The sequence below is a fragment of the Pleurodeles waltl genome, chromosome 3_1 (assembly GCF_031143425.1).
Source record: "Pleurodeles waltl isolate 20211129_DDA chromosome 3_1, aPleWal1.hap1.20221129, whole genome shotgun sequence".
NCBI lineage: Eukaryota > Metazoa > Chordata > Amphibia > Caudata > Salamandridae > Pleurodeles > Pleurodeles waltl.
This window is the reverse complement of record NC_090440.1, coordinates 1,467,851,716-1,467,870,068: the sequence shown is the minus strand read 5'-3', so window position 1 is coordinate 1,467,870,068 and position 18,353 is coordinate 1,467,851,716. Positions and strand designations below refer to the sequence as shown.

General features: G+C 44.1%; 1 protein-coding gene across 1 annotated transcript in view; it reads left to right on the top strand.

The window, feature by feature from the left end:
• The window catches only part of DARS1 (aspartyl-tRNA synthetase 1), a 473,122-nt gene that overhangs the window by 299,868 nt on the left and 154,901 nt on the right, over positions 1-18,353 (top strand). The window contains exons 8-9 of the mRNA XM_069225076.1: positions 2,734-2,814; positions 8,463-8,522. Of these exons, the coding sequence (XP_069081177.1) occupies positions 2,734-2,814; positions 8,463-8,522 (141 nt within the window). The remainder of the gene's footprint in view (positions 1-2,733; positions 2,815-8,462; positions 8,523-18,353) is intronic.

Genomic DNA, 18,353 nt, shown 5'->3' with positions numbered 1-18,353 from the left:
TCAGATACACAAGCATAAAGTAGTTCTACGAACAAATCCTAAATTTTTACCAAAAGTCATATCACCGTTCCACTTAAATCAAACAGTAGAATTACCAGTGTTCTTCCCACAGCCAGAGTCTGTAGCTGAAAGAGCACTACATACATTGGACATCAAAAGAGCGTTAATGTACTACATTGACAGAACAAAACTAATTCGCAAAACAAAACAATTATTTATTGCTTTCCAAAAACCTCATACAGGAAATCCAATTTCTAAGCAAGGCATTGCTAGATGGATAGTTAAGTGCATTCAAACCGGTTATCTTAAAGCTAAAAGAGAGCTGCCTATTACACCAAAGGCACACTCAACTAGAAAGAAAGGTGCTACCATGGCCTTTCTAAGAAATATTCCAATGACAGAAATATGTAAGGCAGCTACATGGTCTACGCCTCATACATTTACCAAACACTACTGTGTAGACGTGCTAACAACACAGCAAGCCACAGTAGGCCAAGCAGTACTACGAACATTGTTTCAAACAACTTCAACTCCTACAGGCTGAACCACCGCTTTTGGGGAGATAACTGCTTACTAGTCTATGCACAGCATGTGTATCTGCAGCTACACATGCCACCGAACGGAAAATGTCACTTACCCAGTGTACATCTGTTCGTGGTATTAGTCGCTGCAGATTCACATGCGCCCACCCGCCTCCCCGGGAGCCTGTAGCCGTTTAGAAGTTGATCTTGAACATCTGTATATTTGTAAATATATATATTACTTTAAACTACATTATGTACATACGTATTCACTCCATTGCATGGGCACTATTACTAGCATATACAACTCCTACCTCACCCTCTGCGGGGAAAAACAATCTAAGATGGAGTCGACGCCCATGCGCAATGGAGCCGAAATGGGAGGAGTCCCTCGATCTCGTGACTCGAAAAGACTTCTTTGAAGAAAAACAACTTGTAACACTCCGAGCCCAACACCAAATCGCGGGATGTGCACAGCATGTGAATCTGCAGCGACTAATGCCACGAACAGATGTACACTGGGTAAGTGACATTTTCCATATATATATATCTCACAGGACCCTCTCCTTTCCTGTTTATAAAATTCCTCTCTGGAAGCCATCAACATGCCATTTTCCACTTGAGGAGCTGGCACATTTAGCTCAGTGTGTCTTAAAAAGGGCCTAGACCTTAAATTACATGCAGTAGTCCATCAGTAATTAACAGTAAAGAAACTCTTGGCGTAAGGCATTTACGTTGGTAAAGTCACCACCAGAGAACATTTTGCTAGTTGTCTGCACCTTTATTGCACTGCTCCTGAGAGGCATTTCCATGTTGTTCTGTAGAGGCTGGACTATTCTTGAGTGGACAGCAGGGTCAGTGGGCAAAGACAATTCTCATTCTTAATGCTTCAGAACCTTTCTTCACAGATTTTGAAATGATTGTTACACTTAATCTCTGGTGGTTCCTCTCACTGCAGCAGGGCTACTGAAATCCTCCTTCGCCTTCGGAATGATCTCTTGAATAGATTCCCCAATAAACAAGCGTTTACAATGCAGTGGGTCTCGGGTTTGCTCGACTTAGAGCTATTAGCGTTGTAAATTCCTAACTGGAGTTTTCTTACCACATAAATTGAAAATGAAAAGTAAAACAGTTGACATAAGCAAGTAAGTTGAAAACGCACCACGGCTGCCATGAGCGTGAGAGTTATTGGCTCCCTGCATGAATGTCTAGAAAGGATCGTGGCTGGGATGAAAGGCAAACCGAAACAGGAGGCGGTGCCATCACACACTGCAACAGGAGAAAGCATGACATAGTGTGATGGCCAACAAAAATGTTCACTTAGTGAAATCGCCTGGGAGGGAACTCAGCACACATAGGAGGCACATTTCACAAATTGCACCAATAAAAATGAAGCATTTAAAACAAGCACACCAAAGAATGAATAGCAGTAGTGGGCGTGGTTAAAAGCCAACAGAGATATTACAACGGGCCAGAGTGCTTGACCGCTCAACCCTAAAAATTAGAAAGCATGCCTTCTAAAAAAGCTCAGGATACATTCCTTCTGACCCAAGAAATGATAGCCGATTCCCAAGTGCATCCCATCATGGAAAACATATAGGGAAGCAAGAAAGAATATCCCTTCTTTTTTATCCATACTGTCACCTAGATTACTGCCCTAGAGTTGATTTTTTTTTTTTTCCCAAAGGTGTTTTCCCTATCTCTTTGGCTTACATCTGCATCACTAAAACTTGAAAAATGTCTTAATCTGATCCAACTCCCTGCTTTTGTATAAAACAAAAGAAAGATATTGAGAGCAGGAGCACAGTACTCCTCTTAGAGGTACTCTTCATCTAGTTTTTCTCCGCCTTTTATATTATCCAAAGTTGTTTTTATTAAGGACACTGCCCTTTGAGAGACCTTGTGTATGTCACTTGGTCGGAAGCGCATTCTAAATTTCTTTTTATCTGATATATCGAGTGGAAAATATAATAGCCCATTATTTTCTGAAACATACAGTGTGATAGCGCGTTGTTTCACATGGTATGTTACTGGTGGGAGAATAAATGTATGTAACTAACCGTCTGGCTGCATCTTCTTAACAGGGTTAACCCAATTTCAGTTTAGGATTTTCTGCATTTTTTGAGTTCAGATTGCAAAAACGGATACATTAATAAAGCTTTTATTTCTTCTCATCAGTTCTTACACAGTCCTGCTCTGTTCTGTCTTTCAGATCTACGTGATCAGCCTGGCGGAGCCCCGCTTGCCCCTGCAGCTGGAAGATGCTGTTAGGCCGGAAACTGAAGGAGAAGAGGTGACCACTCCTGACCCGAAACATTATTTATAGCGCTGCATTACTTTAGAAACAGTCAACCTACAGGAATCGTTTTGTAGCAGTAAACCTTGACATTTTAAATTGTGGAAGAGGTCACAGTTTTACTTCAGATGGTATGTTCAGAGAATTTCTGCCATTTGTCTGATGTAGAACTGTTCCTTCTGTTTCACAAGTTTAGCAGCAAAAAGTAACAACCATTGACATAGCCAATAGTCTCATCTTTTGGCTTTACCAATGTTTTTTGCTGATGCTGTTCAGTATCGGCAAAAAAAAAGAAATTGTTAATTGTCGATTCTGAACAACATCGGCGACTCACTTAAGACTTTAGGTTTAGACCTTCTTTACAATAATTGGGGTTATCTCATAATTGCACAAATTGCTCTTTGCGCCCAAAAGGTTTCCACGTTGGGTGCAAATCTCTCACAACATGCCTTTTTCTTGTAAAGTTTGCAACAGGTAAAACAATGCCAAAAATTTAGTAAGGAAATAGCACGACTGTCTTGATGGTGCACCTTGGAAAAGGGGAAGGCAAGCATAATTTGCTCCTTCCTTATCCCCCATTCAATGTTATGAAACTCGGAATGATTGCAGATTGTGAATCTGGTAAATATCGTTCACAGCAGGATGCATCTTCTGCAGGTGCCCAATTTTCTTTGATTACCTACTTATTCTTTCTTGTCAGGATCTTCGGTGATTGCTGCACAGTCAGCTTCAATCTAGGCATTATTATCGTCTTGATAAAGATAACTAATAATGTTTTTGTGGGAAAAAGAAAAAGCAAATACCTTCTTAAGACAAAATTGCTGCCCAGTGTTACAATAGCCATACTACTCACATCTTTAGACCTTTGCTCCTTGACGATATGCAGCTTTGTGTGGAGATTTCCAAAGTAGTCTTTTGTAAGGCGCCAGTTACATCCTGATTGAAGGTAAGTCTTCATTCATCTTATCTGAGTCGATGTCTGCCCACTTTTTAATTTCCATGGCTGCGAATCCCGGACTTCCAAGAAAGATGACTGCACATCAAGCTTGCACAATTTTCTGCGACTAACGTAGGTTTTCTAAATAAATAAAAAAATACTGTAAAGCAGAGGTAAACTAATTTCAGACGTACCGGGACAAGGTGAAACAAATTTGTGTCAGTAAGGTACTGTTCAGATTTAAAAAAAAACAAAAAAAAAAACAGTATCAGGTTTGCATCTGTTTTTTTTTTTTTCTCCTGACCAGTCTGAATCCGATGCTCAGTATTGAGCAAAAGGCGAACGCTGCGCCAGCGTCTATTTCTCCCTCAACCGTGTTAAATATCGTCCACATAAAGCCACAGGTTAGGTGAAATTTAAGGCAGATCTGTCGATTAAGTACTCTGTAATCATGGATGCCCTGCTAAGTCCAGACGGTGAACCCATCTCCTGTGAATGGCCCTTATTACTTTAACTGTCGATTTTAACGACATCCCCCATCTCATCACGCAGAGAAAAGGCACATCTATGAAATGGTATGTTTGTTACATAAAGTACTACACGTTGGTTATCCGGTTACTTGGCACAGAAAATTAACATCTCATGGCAGCTGGGTCCTGCTGGCAGCTTGGAGACCCGTTTTCTGGAATCTACAAGTTTGGAGGAATACTGTACTGTGGAACAGTCATTCTCAGGTTCATCCTTATATCTGCCCCTTCCCTTAGCCTCCTAAACACCTCCTCCTTGAAAGACATAATTTATATCTTCATATTAGTTACTTCCTGTCTATATGGCTGTATAGTTTTCCCCTCTATTTTAATCCAAACAGTAACACTTGCTTGTCTCCGGATTATGCCACGTCGTTTGCTTCTATATTTTCCTTTTTTTTTTTTTTACAGACACCCACTACCCCCATGTCCTCTTATTATATAATCTTCTGTTTGTACAAATACTTGTCTTTGTTTGCTTTTATGTGCATCCTATTTTCAACTGGGTGTCTCTTCCTGTGTGACCTTCATGTCGTGTTTACTTTTTCATTTTCATTTTCAGCCCTAAATCTGGTTGTTGCATTGCCCCTCCCCCTTGCTTTTTCTATTTTGCTTAGTCCTTCCGTTTTTGAATTTTCTGGCCCTTTTTCCTCCCTAGAAGCTCTTCTGCTGTGCCTTCCAGGTGTCAAAAAAACCACCGAGTTCTTGCTAGGGGTTTTGGTGCCTGGCCAGAGGGTAGCAAAATACGTACTTTTTGTTGTTTTTTGAAAACAGTATTAACCTTAGACCCAATCAACTCTGGGTGTTTATAGCGGCGACATGCCTAGTGCTTATTTAGCAGCAGTCCCACTGCGACGCACTCTTTCAATAGAACCTATATGCTATTTTGCAGCATTCCGGTTTGGTGGTCAATCTGCCCTCAAGAATCTTTCGGTATCAAGTGTATGGCTCTATTCAAGACATAAAGATGGAGACTGGAGTTAGTGACCTCGTAACAGTAGTTCCCCAATGGGTGTTGTGCATTGCCACACATGATCATCTCTTCTTTCGTCTGATTAATGAGGTTGTCATCTCTGTGCCTGCTCCAATGGAAACCAAAGATGGCCTCCAGGGACCTTTTTCAATAGACTCTGTGAGTCTGGGAAAATCTGAAAGCAGATTGGTTTTCGTTTCACAATTAATAAAAACATTCTTAAAGCTTATAGGCTCTCTCATCACAGAAGCTGACAAATAAATAAAGGGGTAAGTGTTCGGTGGTCCTCCAACTTGATGATAGAAACAGTACAAAGCATTTGCTCAGTTCAGGACACCCACGTTGTCACGCCATGATCTCTTTTTTTTTTTATTTTGAATGAAGCAAAATCAGAGATTGAAATAAAGTAAAAGACAAGAAAAGCAAACAAAAGCCCTGTAAGAATTCTAATGTGCCCCTGCATTTTCAGGCTGAGCATTGAAAAGTAAAAGATCTTGGAGGAAACGCACTCGAACAATAACTTTAACTTTTTTTTTAAACATTTGCTACCCTCTAAAAAGGAACATAGAAAGTCTTTGTTTGCTGACGTCGGAATGTGTTCGATTTTGAGATTCTTTCAGGAGGTGAGAGGAATGTAAACACTTTTAGTCCAGAAATGATTATCTGAAACATTGAGGGACTTTCAGGCACAGTGACACTTGGGACTTTGGGAAGGGAGAAACGCCTGCACTTGTGGCTTACGAGTCAGATTCACAAATGTTTTTCTATTGTCTCACTCCCGACAGCGATGTAACTTACTCCTGAATTGGGACTCACGAAGACGAGTTTACTTGTGTCCTGTATTTTTGGAAGATATGTTTTTTGCTAAGTCCCTAATTGTCAAGGAATTCTAAGTATTTGACAACTTTCAATGAAAAGAATGTTGTAAACAAACGGTTCTAAACAACAGTTCACCTATTCTCTTAACCAAAAATCAAAGTGCAAAATGAGGAAGAGACGTTTTTTGTATTTGCCTTTTGAAATCAAGTTTATCCTCTATTTTGCTGCCTCAACACCAGGTAAAGCTCTGCAGACTACATAGTTGGTTTTGAAGCATACAAACATTGCTACAGTTTTAAAGTGCTGCTTCGTAGGGCAGGGCCCCTTAAAAAAGCTCTTAGGTTACCGATGATCTATTAACAATGAAGAGACATAAGCGCTCGTCTGAATTCTGTAAATCAAGCAGGTTCATGTTTTACAGACCTTGCAGGTTTGTTTGTTTTTCTGACAGTAAAGTGGCTTTGGGTAATTCATTATTTTTCGACAGAACCAGAGCATGCATCCCAGTGCAGTAAAATCCTTTTTTGTTTGAAGGAGGCATGGCTCCTTCAAATTGGTAGCAGACATTTCGGGTGTAAGTTGGATGCTGGGACCTCAGCTGTCCCAATGTTGCCCCACTAAAAGCACTTTGCTTTATCAGCTTTCCTTGCCTACTGCTAGTTGAATCTGTGACGCTCCCACCAAATCAATCAGGGTGAGATTCCGTTTGCTGGTTTATCTGGGATTGCTGACAAAAGTTGTGCTCCTCGACTGTCATGCAGTGTTCCAAGGTGGCGGCTACTCCGCTGCTGCTCACAGATAAAAACCCTGAATAATGCAAAGGCTGCATATATGCAAAAGTAGTGTCTCAGAGCTGCGGCAACCCACAGTGGAAAGGGCTTGCAGTTGTGTTCGCAGCTGGAAACACGACATCTGCTCTTAACAGACACAATGCTAAGATGCAGCAGTGGGCAATGGCAGATCATGAAGCCCATGCAACTGTGATAAGGTTGAAGAACCAACTTTCCACTTCCGTTGTGATATTGCACAGTGTTCTACCCAGAGTAGCTGCCTTTCAGAGACCACTCTCACAAGGATGTTCAGGATTGATGTTCCGCTGAATAATTACGTATGTGAGCACCTCCAACACCATGGTGGTGCAACCCACACCAAGTCTAGTGCTCGGGATTTATCCGTGGGTCTCTCCATAGACAAGAGAGCAGTGATGTCTTCACTGTCCAGTAAAGGATCTGATATAGCGGCAGACTTTGTTATTCACCAGCAGGAAGTGAACATTCAAGAGTCCACTTGTCACCACTGTGCTGTGACCGCCATCTTAAAGCTTGAAGACTGGCTTTAGGACCGAAGCAGAGCTGCCAACCTCCTCCTTATTGTCTGGTATGACCCCGAAAATGGGAGTCTTGCTATTCTCAATTAAGGTTTTATTGCTGACAGGAAGGCCCTGGAGGGAGACAACTATCTAGTCCTACTGAGGAAAGCTTCAAGTCTGCAAATGAGAGGGGAACAGGACAACAAAGGGGGGCATGCCAGTCCATGTGACATTACAATGTGAAGATCAACATAAGACCGTGTTCCGCTGACCTGCTAGCAGGAAGTATATCATGCATTTCAGCCGCTACAACCTTTTGTACCCCAACTTCAGCCTCACTACAGTTGTGAGAAGCAACAATTTGAGGGTCTGATAAAAGCCTTTGTGGATTAAGGCGCACAGGGATCTGTACTGGACCCTATCAGGCCGAAAGTGACTGTTGTCAATAGGGCTACGTTTTTCACACACGCAGATGCAACCAGGGTTAATTTGGCCAATCTTGAAGACAAGGGCCTTAGTGTTGTGACCTTTGTGTAGCACTATTTTTTTGCAATGCGGAGCCTTAATAATCACTCCTTGGCATTCACTTCCAAGAGGGAATTGCTATGCTCATCGTACATTTTTGTGGGAACACCATCTAAGGCCGCCTTCTCCCATTATCCCCTCAGAGGTGTTGCTTGAAAATTCTATTATGTTCTTCACAAACCTTTTGCAGTTTCCACTGATTGGCACAAGTTGATGTTGTATTTCACAGGTGGTTGTGGCTCTATTCTGTGTTTGTTTTTCCTGTTTTCTTAAAAAAATACAAACGTGTTCTTAAAGGTCACTTTTTGTCAGTGTGGTTCCGGTCCTGCAGCCTGTATTGCTTCCACAAGAAGGCTTTGATCAGTATGGCAACACTAAGGTTTGATTCAAACTGCACCTGCACTTTGGATTCCTCAATTTCTCACATCTGATTAAAAGTTTGTCCGGAGTTGTGTGCGAACTTGCCGTTTGTTGCTGATATGAAATACGGTAGTTTATTATGGCTTTGAAGGTTTTGAATAATATTGCTTATTGTTTACTTTGCCAAACTTTTAGGAAGGAAGGGCCACTGTAAACCAGGATACAAGGCTGGACAACAGAGTCATTGATCTAAGGGTAAGAATGGCATTGTTTTCTCACGGTTGTACCAGCTGTACTCTGACATAGAACAGTAGAGATAAAAATAACTTGTAGCATATTATTTGTTACCTATTAGCAGTCTATGCATATGCCTTTAATTTAAGTATCGCTATCCGATTTATAGAATGTTACTTGGCGCAGATCATTTTCTTTTATTTTCAGTCTAAGTTACTTAGAAAACTAAATACTAAAAGCTGCTGCATACATATCTATTTCATGTTTAGCCTTATTCCTTATTGTCAATACCACTGTCTCATAGCCTTAGGCATTGTCAGTCGTGTGGTGTTCTTTGCTTAAGTGGCAAGGGAGCAAAGGAATGAATGACTAAACGAGTCTTCGACCTGAATGAAATCTCCAATTGAAGTGCATTTTGCCTGCTTTGGAATGCAAATGATTCCAGTATCACAAATGTTTCAAATTGCATTTGGTTACTGTATTATGAGATACTATTTAACATTGTTTACCTAGTTTGTCGTATGGCTGTCCAGCATAAGTCCAGAAGGGCTATTTCAGATATAGACTTCTGACTGTCAGTTTCTCACCCTTTGAATACTTCCCCTCGCATTAGACTAGGTCCAGAAACCTTTGAGCTGTACCTCTGCAGCTCCGTGCTGATGCCGTTCCGCTCTAGAAGTGATATGCGGAACCAATGTAGATGCCACTGCAGCGCTGAGTTCCTTTCTTTCCGGACAACCAGATGCGGATCCAGAGCTACCACTCGTCTCTTTCAAGACCTAGTTAACTCAAACGTTACAGAGTGTGCATAGGAACGGTCACCTCCCAAAACGGCAGGTTTGGGTGTGGAGCCTGAGGTCGGGCCACAACTCTAAGGCCTATAGTGAGTGCGTGCCGATGAAACCGAAAGTCATTTGGGACCGCAAGATGAAGATATAGGTCGCCAAGTATCAGAAGGCCCCTGTGTCAATACCGGTCCAAGTAAAAGGTCCATGCTGATCTCATCCCAGAACTCTGGCCCATGGTCGATCGTCCTTGCGCTCCAAATAATTGGGGAAGGCCAAGAAAAAACATACAAAATGAAAGCAGGACTAGGCCCCTTCCCACTACACTTGTACACATGAGAATGCCTGAGGGCGTCACCATGCCTCTTGAGCTCGCTCCCTAAATCAGTAAAAGTCTGTGCCAATCCCACAACTTGTCCCGGCACAAATTGAGTTTCTGGGGCCTTATGCGACTCCAAGACAGATCCAAGGGTTCCGCAGGGCCCTGTTGCAACACTTTGGATCTCTTCCAACTCCCTCTGGTGTGTCTTCAAGCTCCACAGAGCTGAGCAGCCCTCCCTCTGGTGTAACACCAACAGGTAAACCCTTGGCGCCAGTTGGACTGTCTGTTACTTCCGGCAGACGTCTACTGGCACCTTTGCCCACTCCACGGCCCACACTAGTTGCTTGAATCTCGATGCTGGTACCTGCTCCATCGATTCTGAGGAAGAGGTGCAGCCTATTCGTCTCTCTTTCTCTCAGTTGGCGCTGCTCCAAATTCCACCGAGGGCACGCTTGATGTTAATTGAACCGCAACCTGTGCTTGCTCCATCTGAGCCACTTATCATCCTAGTTCCATAGGGCAGGTATCATTCAATACATTCTTTGTTTGTGACAGATTCTGATGGTGAGTATGACGTGGGGGATGAATTTGTGCAACCTCACCATGAAGAAAACTGGTTTGTGGACCTCCAGGTTGCCTTTAGCCGTGGCTCTTCACAACGGCCTAGTCTCACCTCTAGGCCCTGCAACTGAGTAAAGTGCCTCTTCTGTGATGGTGATGTGAAGGGCAGCCAAAGATTTCTACCCCCCGGATCCCACCTTGGAGGTTAAAACCAACTTGCTGACCAAAGTCCTCCAGCCAGGGCACAACAATACTGAGCCCCTGCTGCCTTTTAAAGAGGCCCTAAATGTCACATTTTATAGGCCTGAGCTAAACGTGGTCCTGCTGTGAATTGCCAGATTGTGCCTTGTCTCTGATTCCCGACCCCAGCAACCCTGTGCTTTTTGACTCACCCTGAGAGTTTGGTGGGCAAGCCTCCACCAGCCAGACAAACGCAAATGCCTTCCGACTTCTCCCTCAGATAGGGATTGTAAAAGAGTGGAGACCTATGGGAAGCAGGTATTTTCTCCCTTAAGTTTGGCTTTCCAGTCAGTCAAAGCCACTTGCCTTTTGGGTCACTGTTCTCACGCTCTGTAGGATTCTGTCCCTTAGGTCCTTCCAGGTGTCCTGGAAGACCTTTGTCTTATATTGACACAGGCCATTTAAGATGACTGTGATGTATCTGAATTTACCATCTGTTGTGGCCTGGATATCACGGGTACCATTGGGCAAACCATTGGTATTAGCTTCGCTATCCATTGAATGTCTAGCTGAAACTGATTTTTTTTTTGGGTGATGTCCAGTCAGCCCTTATGGACATGCCCTTTGAAGGAACACATCTGTTTGGAAGTAAAGCAGTTTCTAGTCAGCAGCGCTTCAAAGAAAGCAGGGTCACAGGCTTCTCTTTGGGCTTGTCTGCTCCACCACTCCAATAGCATCAGCCCTGTCAATACTTTCTGGGGCTCTGGCAGAGGTGCCCCATATAGATAGCCAGCTCTGAAGGGTTCCCGGTCCTTTCATGGCACACTGACACTGCGGTCAGGGACAGTGGGGCTGTTAGTTTGGCCCTCCCTTCCTCTCCCAGCAACCCCACCTGCCAAACCCCTTTAGCATGCTTTAGTGGAGCACAGTCTCCCGGTTGGAGGCAGGATCTAACGATTTTTACTGAGTTTGCAGGCCATAACATCAGGCAGATGGGTCTAAAGGAGGTATGCCCTACCCTTCCTGGTTTCCCCTTCCCCTTCCCCCATCCTCAGACCGCCTGACAGAGGACCATCTGCCCCTCTTGCAGCAGGAAATGCAGGCCCTTTTGGCCAAAGGGGCTATCAAGAGAGTGCCTGCATCAAAAGTGGGTTGTGATTGTCAGTCCCACAGCTCCTGGTGAAGAACAAGGATGAGAGCGCCATCCTATTTTAGACCTGTGGCCTCTCAGTGCCTTCCTCCAGAAGGACAAATTCAGTAAGCTCTCCATGGTCCAGGGTCCTCAACCCGGAGGCTACAAGACACCTATTTTCACATCCTCATCCTGCAGGGCAACAGGCACGATCTGCAGTTAATGGTGAGACAGGAACATTTTCAGTTCAATGTGCTCCCCTTTGGTCTCACCAGCGTTCCTCAGGTGTTCACAAAAGTGATGGTATAGGTGGTAGCACATCTTTGGAAGTCAGAGGTCCTTCTGCCTCGAGAATTTGCTGCTGGGGGCACACTTGCCCTAGGCAGTCGTCACCCTCCTCCAGACTACAGCGAACCTCTGGGCATCTTTGAGGTTTATTATCAGTGTGTCAAAATCACACCTAAATCCTTCTCAGATGTTCCCTTTCATTTGAGCTATTCTGGATTCGGTCCATTTGCGCCTCTCCTTCACAAAGGAGAGTCCAAGACCTCCAGGCAATAATCCCAATCTTTTAGCATCTGTCCTGGATTTTAGTGGTTGTCTCTGAAGCTGCCGGGACTGATGGCCTTCTGCATTCTGCTGATGAACTATGACAGGTGGAGTATGCAGGCTCTGCAGTGGAGTCTGAAGTCTTAGTGGTCCCAACATGAAGGGGACTTTTCAGATCACACTCAGATCTCTGAGCAGACTGCACAAGACCTGTTTTCGTGGTTTCTCGACTGCAGTTGGGTTAGCAGAAGACCCTTCTCCCTACTCCGCCCTGTGCTGACAGTGGTGACTGCTGCATGGCCTCTGGATAGGCGTTGCCACCTGCAAGAGGTGGAGACCAGAGACCTTTGATCTCCAGCGTAGGCACGTCTCCATATCAGCCACTTGGCACTTAAAGCCTTCTTGCCATCAATCAGGCAAAGGCTAATGCAGGTGCATGTGTTCACAGGCAACATGACTGCCACATGGTACTGCAATAAATATGCCAGTGTGGGGTCCTTAACGTTGTGCCAGGAGGCCATGTGCCTACTGATATGGCTGTACTATCAAGGAAGCTGCTTGTTGTTAAACCACTTGATAGGATCTTTGAACGCCAGGCTGGACAAACTCCACTGACGGCACCTAGTGAATCACAAGAGGTAAGTTACAGCCAGAGGAGGGGGGAGGTCTCTTGTGTGCATGGGGAGAGCCTTGGCTTGTTCTCTTTTCTAACGCTAACAATGGGCAATGTCAGCAGTTGGAGTTCCCAAGGTGTCGAAGGTGTGTTCTGCTTACGGTGGGATTCGGGACTTCTGTATGCCTTCCCACAAATACTCCACCTACTACAACCTCTGAAGAAGAGCAGAATGACCAGGCTCAAGTCATCTTAGTGACCTTTGATTGAGCACAAAGATCAAGGTATCCAGAGCACCTTGGTATGAGCATCTGCCTTCCAATCAGGATGCCTCTCTGAAAGGATCTGTTGTTGCAGCAACAGGGAAGGGTCTTAAACCCGGGCGTATGCGATCTCCACCTTCAAGCTTGGAGATTGAGCAGCAACAGCTGAACACCTCTGACATTCTTCCCAGAGGTGGTTGATATCATCTTGGCATCCAGGTGTCTCTCTTCAAACACTGTATTAGGCTGTCACTGGGACAAATGTGTGGTTTGCTGCAGTACTCAATAGCCAGACCTCCTCCAGGTCAAGTTATGTGATACTCTGTTGTTTGTTCTTTCCCTTGCCCAGCAAAGCTTTGCTTTGTGTACAGTTAAAGGGTACATTTTGGCTTTCTTAAGATAGCCAAACCAACCCTCAATATTTAAATTATGTGCTGTAATGCATTTATTGAAAGGAGTTGAGCATTTGTTTCCTCCTTCTCACTTTGTTATGCCACAGTGGAGTCTTAACCTGGTCCTCACATAATTGATGTGAACGTCCTTTGAGCCACTGCACAGCTGTCCTTTGCGACTTCAGTGCCAAGACAGTGTTCCTAGATGCCATAAAATCTTCACTGCTGGTGAGTGAGCTCTAAGCTCTTTGTGTTATCCTGGCATACACTACCTTCCTACCAGACAAACTAGTTCTGCATAGTCGGGTATCTTTCCTGCCAAACGTAGTGATGCTGTTCCACATCAGTCAAACCATCACCTTACCGGCATTCAATGCTCCGCCTCACCTCTCTAAGGAGGAAGAGAGATTCCTTCACCTAGAACAAAAGAAGCGTTGAGTTTTTACATCACTCATACCAGAGAACACTGAGTGGACGATTAGCTGTTTGTGCAGTTTGCAGGAACGAAAATTAGAAAGCCATTCACAAACTGACCCATCTCTTGCTGTATCATGCTCTTTATTAAGGCCTGTTTTGCAAAGGCCAAGAAGCAGCCCCAGAAGGGGTATGGGCTCCTTCAGTCAGACTCAAGACTGCTACCATTGCATTGGTATGCAGAGTTCTTGTCCTGGACATTCTTCATGTGGCTACTTGGGCATCTTTCCACACATTCAAGAAGCACTATTGTCTGGATAAGCAGGTTCTCTGAGAGGAGATCTGCCAGAAGGAGAAGGAATATCACCAAAAGTAGCCAATGAATATGTAATTTACATATGTGTATATTTGTTGTATGTAAATTAAATAGTGGAACTTACAAGTAAATCTAGAATGGATACAGTCCTTTGAACATGTACTTTCAATTGGCCTCTGTCCATTAAAAAGAATTCTACTTACTGATTGACACCAGTTTGCTGTTCGGGTTCTGCGTCTGGGGGGAGCAGACAACCTCCAAAGCAAGTGACGTTGGCATGTGGCAGTGGCACCTATATTGGTTTTGTATGTCATTTCCGGGGAAGAACAGCATCAGTGCAGAGTCACAGGGTGCCACCTTACGGTGCGCACAGGTACTGCTCAAAGGTTTCTGCAGCCAATCGGATACCTAGGGAAGTATGCAAAAGATGATGAATCTTCAGTCAGATAGAGATCTGCCAGAAGGAGAAGGAATATCACCAAAAGTAGCCAATGAATATGTAATTTACATATGTTGTATGTAAATTAAATAGTGGAACTTACAAGTAAATCTAGAATGGATACAGTCCTTTGAACATATATTGGACACCCCTGATTTACAGTTTACTTCTTACACACATGGGCATAATAAAACATAGCACAGAAGCTATGGATGAAGAGTAGAGAAAAATAGATGTAATCATTTTTGGGCGGGGGAGGCCACCCATTACAAGGTTCAGTATCAGAAAGAGTCCTTTATAAGCAATGCCACAATAGTCATGGCAAGGATTGAGCACGCTTACCAGCTTTTTAATTGCAAACCTCAGGACCATCATCCCTAATTCATATCTGTGGGCGGCGTGATCAGTGTTCCTGCAGATTCTTGCATAGTCTTTCATCTCATAAAAATGTAGCAGGTCGTCAACCCGGTGTAGGATGTCAGTAACGTAAGCACATGTCCATGCTGAATATCTTGCTATACCACTAAGCAGTTGTACTGCTTGACTGTCTCTTCTTGGTAAGCTTTTCAAGGCTTAAAAATGTAAAAGCAGGCATTGTAACATCTGGAAATACCTGTGCAGGGCTTAAGGTGCATTCTTGCCTTTGGGTGCTTAGGAGGTTCACTTTTGTGTTCCCCCTACATCTGCTTTTACCGAGTAAAAATCACAGTAAGATGTTAATATTCTATAGAGGACATTTCATCTCTCCATTAAAGAGGTAGAAAACCCTTGCATAGACATTTTAATTTCCATATGCACATCACTCACAAATATATTGGAACTCCCATCTAGATTTTAGAGCTTGGACTACTAGTGCTGTGGTTGTCCATGTCCAGGAGAGGGGCACAGTTCAGGGAAGGCCAGTTACAAATCCACTGTTCTCGAAAATCAAATCTCCTGTGAGAGGGGCTTTTGGTTCTGTGAATGGCGAAGCCCATAATTTGAGTCGCACGGTTGTTCCAATTTTAAGGGACCACTGTCTAGTCAGTGGCTCACTGTGGTCAAGATTTTATCACAACGGAGCACCTCAAATAGACATCAGATGGGGTACTGACATCTATGGCATGACTTTTTATGTGCTTTAATTATTTTGAATATAAAACAGGTCTTTCTGTGTGTTAACATTGTCAGTGTGTGTGCATTCAATGAGAGGAATGGGTGATGGAAGAATTAAAAACAGGCTTGCTCACAAGATGTATTCCGTTTATGCAGACTATTAAAATATGTATTTAACGGTCACATTTCTGTTAATGTCATGTTACCCTTTCTATTCTCTGAGATTATTTTAATGAGCATGGTTGTTGAATTGTGGCTACAAGGAGTAATGGAGAAATGAGTAGCGTGTCCCTTTTTGAAGGAAGAAGTGGGAGGCATCTTATTGGTAGGCTTTGGCGTACTTCTCATAATCAGAATAGTCTTTGTTGTCCTCTGTGCCAAAATAGGAGCCTATTATGAGGTAAATCCTCCTCACTCCAGAGACCACTATAATGCAAGAGAGGTATAACACATGCTGGTGATTGCAGCGAGTTTGATAAATGTACTGGTCTCTGGAGGGATGCAGAAGTATTGAATGCCTACTTCAGATCTGAAAGATATGCGAGTGGTCTCTACACGACTGTACATAAATAACCTATCACATCTAAGTTGTTGATTAGCTAGTTATTGTTTAGGTCGAGATTGAAATAATTGATATGGGATGTTTCATAAAATATGATTGGGGTGATCTAATATTGACAAATCAATTTGTGTGATAAGGGTGGGGCTCTGTCATATCAGGTGCGGGTAGATTCTCTGACTTGTCTTGTCTGATTCCTAACAGCCTTACCCATATGAGTGCACCTCAGTGGACAGAGGTGCGAGACTCCTTCCAGTTTTCTTTTTCACCAAAAAAAGTTGAATTTTATTTTTCGGACTTTGTAATTCTACCTTGTGTGATCCCAGTAGTCTTAGGGTAACACAACAGCACATCTGTTCTCGCTAGGGGCTGAATTCACTTTTGGGGTACATTTGTATTTTTAAATTGTGATACCTTTAAAACCATAAGATGTAGGGAGATAGTTCAAAGACTCCTGAATCTAAGGCAACCAGCCTGATCCAACAGGATGGCTATAGCTTGGGGTACTTGGAATTCCACCCCCACCGTGCCTTCCTCCCATCACTCCTGTCTGCAAACCGGGGGATATGATCTCCTACAAAGGCACAGGTAGTATGGTCTGGTCAAGGCAGTGTACAGCACTGGCTGACCGGGAACCTGGAATGTCACCTGCAGTTCCTCGGCCAGCTTACAAAGTGAATGTCTTCAGTGCAGTTCGGGTAAACATGCTTCCAAGGTCCACCTAGCTTCTTGGCAACTTACACCCTCACGGCCACTCACATGCCGGTTTCAGTTCATCATGCCTTCCTCTTGGTCTCAGGTAAGTTCCTGTGTACACCAGCCAGTATATGTCCTCTTCTGTCAGGGAAGTTAACAGTAGTAGGCCTGCCTCCAAGTCCTACACGTGTTTCCAACTTTGGAGAACCTGCAACTTCTGGGGTTCCTGATTCTTCATCAGGCGTATTGTTTTGATGATACAGAACAGGTTTCCAGAAGTTCTGATGACTACAAGGTACCGGCTAAAAGGGGCCAGCATTTATTTGAAACTGGGATGCTAGCAGAAAGCCAGCACCAATCTAGAGGTGTTCATATTTAAAATCTGTAACCCTGATTTGCCTCAGAACCTGGATTTCTTTATGGGACTTCTCCCAGAAGGGAGGTCCTTTTAGAGGAAAAGTATATTTCCCATGGCTGTTTTTTGGAGTAGTATGATACGATTTCCAGACAAGAAACCACAGATGGTGCCAGGGCATGGGTTTATGAATTGGTGAGCTAGACTTTTCAAGTGCGGTAGATTGTTACTGGACATGTCTGAATGGGGAACAGTTTAAATCAGTAAAAATTTTGATGATCAGTTCTGTATCCTAGCAAGCTTAGCCCGGACTGGAACTGAATATTGATTCCGGAGGCCCTACAGAAGTGTTCGAGGAGGCTGCAATGATAGAGGACCACCCATCTTGTGTTTCTATCTAGCTATGTAATTGGGAAGGACACCATCTACACCATGTACAAACACAAAATGCACGCAGTGTGTGACATTTGTCACAGGACACCATAAGTGTGCATGTGAAGAGGAAGACTCCAATATGAGCAAGGTAACCGATTTAGCATGAAGGGGGAGGGCAGGCTTCTCTCTAGATGTATAGATAAAAGCCCTGTTCTTTGGAGGGGGTGGGATGGTGGGGGATGGACAGGCATGCAAGATGGCAGGCAAGCTCTAGGGAAGCTCAGATGAGCCCTGTGGAAACCTATTCTGATCCGGCTGACCAGCTGGGCATTGGAGGCCCGTGCAACATCCTGGGGCTGTATTGATGCCCCCCCCACCTTCTTGAAGTCGCCTGGTCGTGGAAGACTGCGCACAACAGTGTTGCCTGCACCCCCTGGAGCAGCCCCTGGCCAAGACCCAAGCACGTCCCTTGCTCTGCAACACTTTATAGGTGCTGGGGAGGCTGCTTTCTGGCCAGCGCGGACATCAGGGTCATTGCCGCAGCCGAACTCGCATATCAGAAGGGCCCACGCAAGGTGTCAATGCTGATCTGCAGCAGAGCCATTTGATTGCAGTTGGACCAGAGCAGCTGGAATTGGGGCCCTGAGCTCCGCAGGATTGTGAAGACTGAGCAGACCTCTGCTTCCTGAAGACACTTCACACTGTGGCTTGTGTCTCCTGGACCCTCCCGTTTGGTAGGCTCACCATAACCCCCCGAAGGCACCAGAGTTACTGTGCCATGACTGGCTACTTACCTTTGCAAGTTC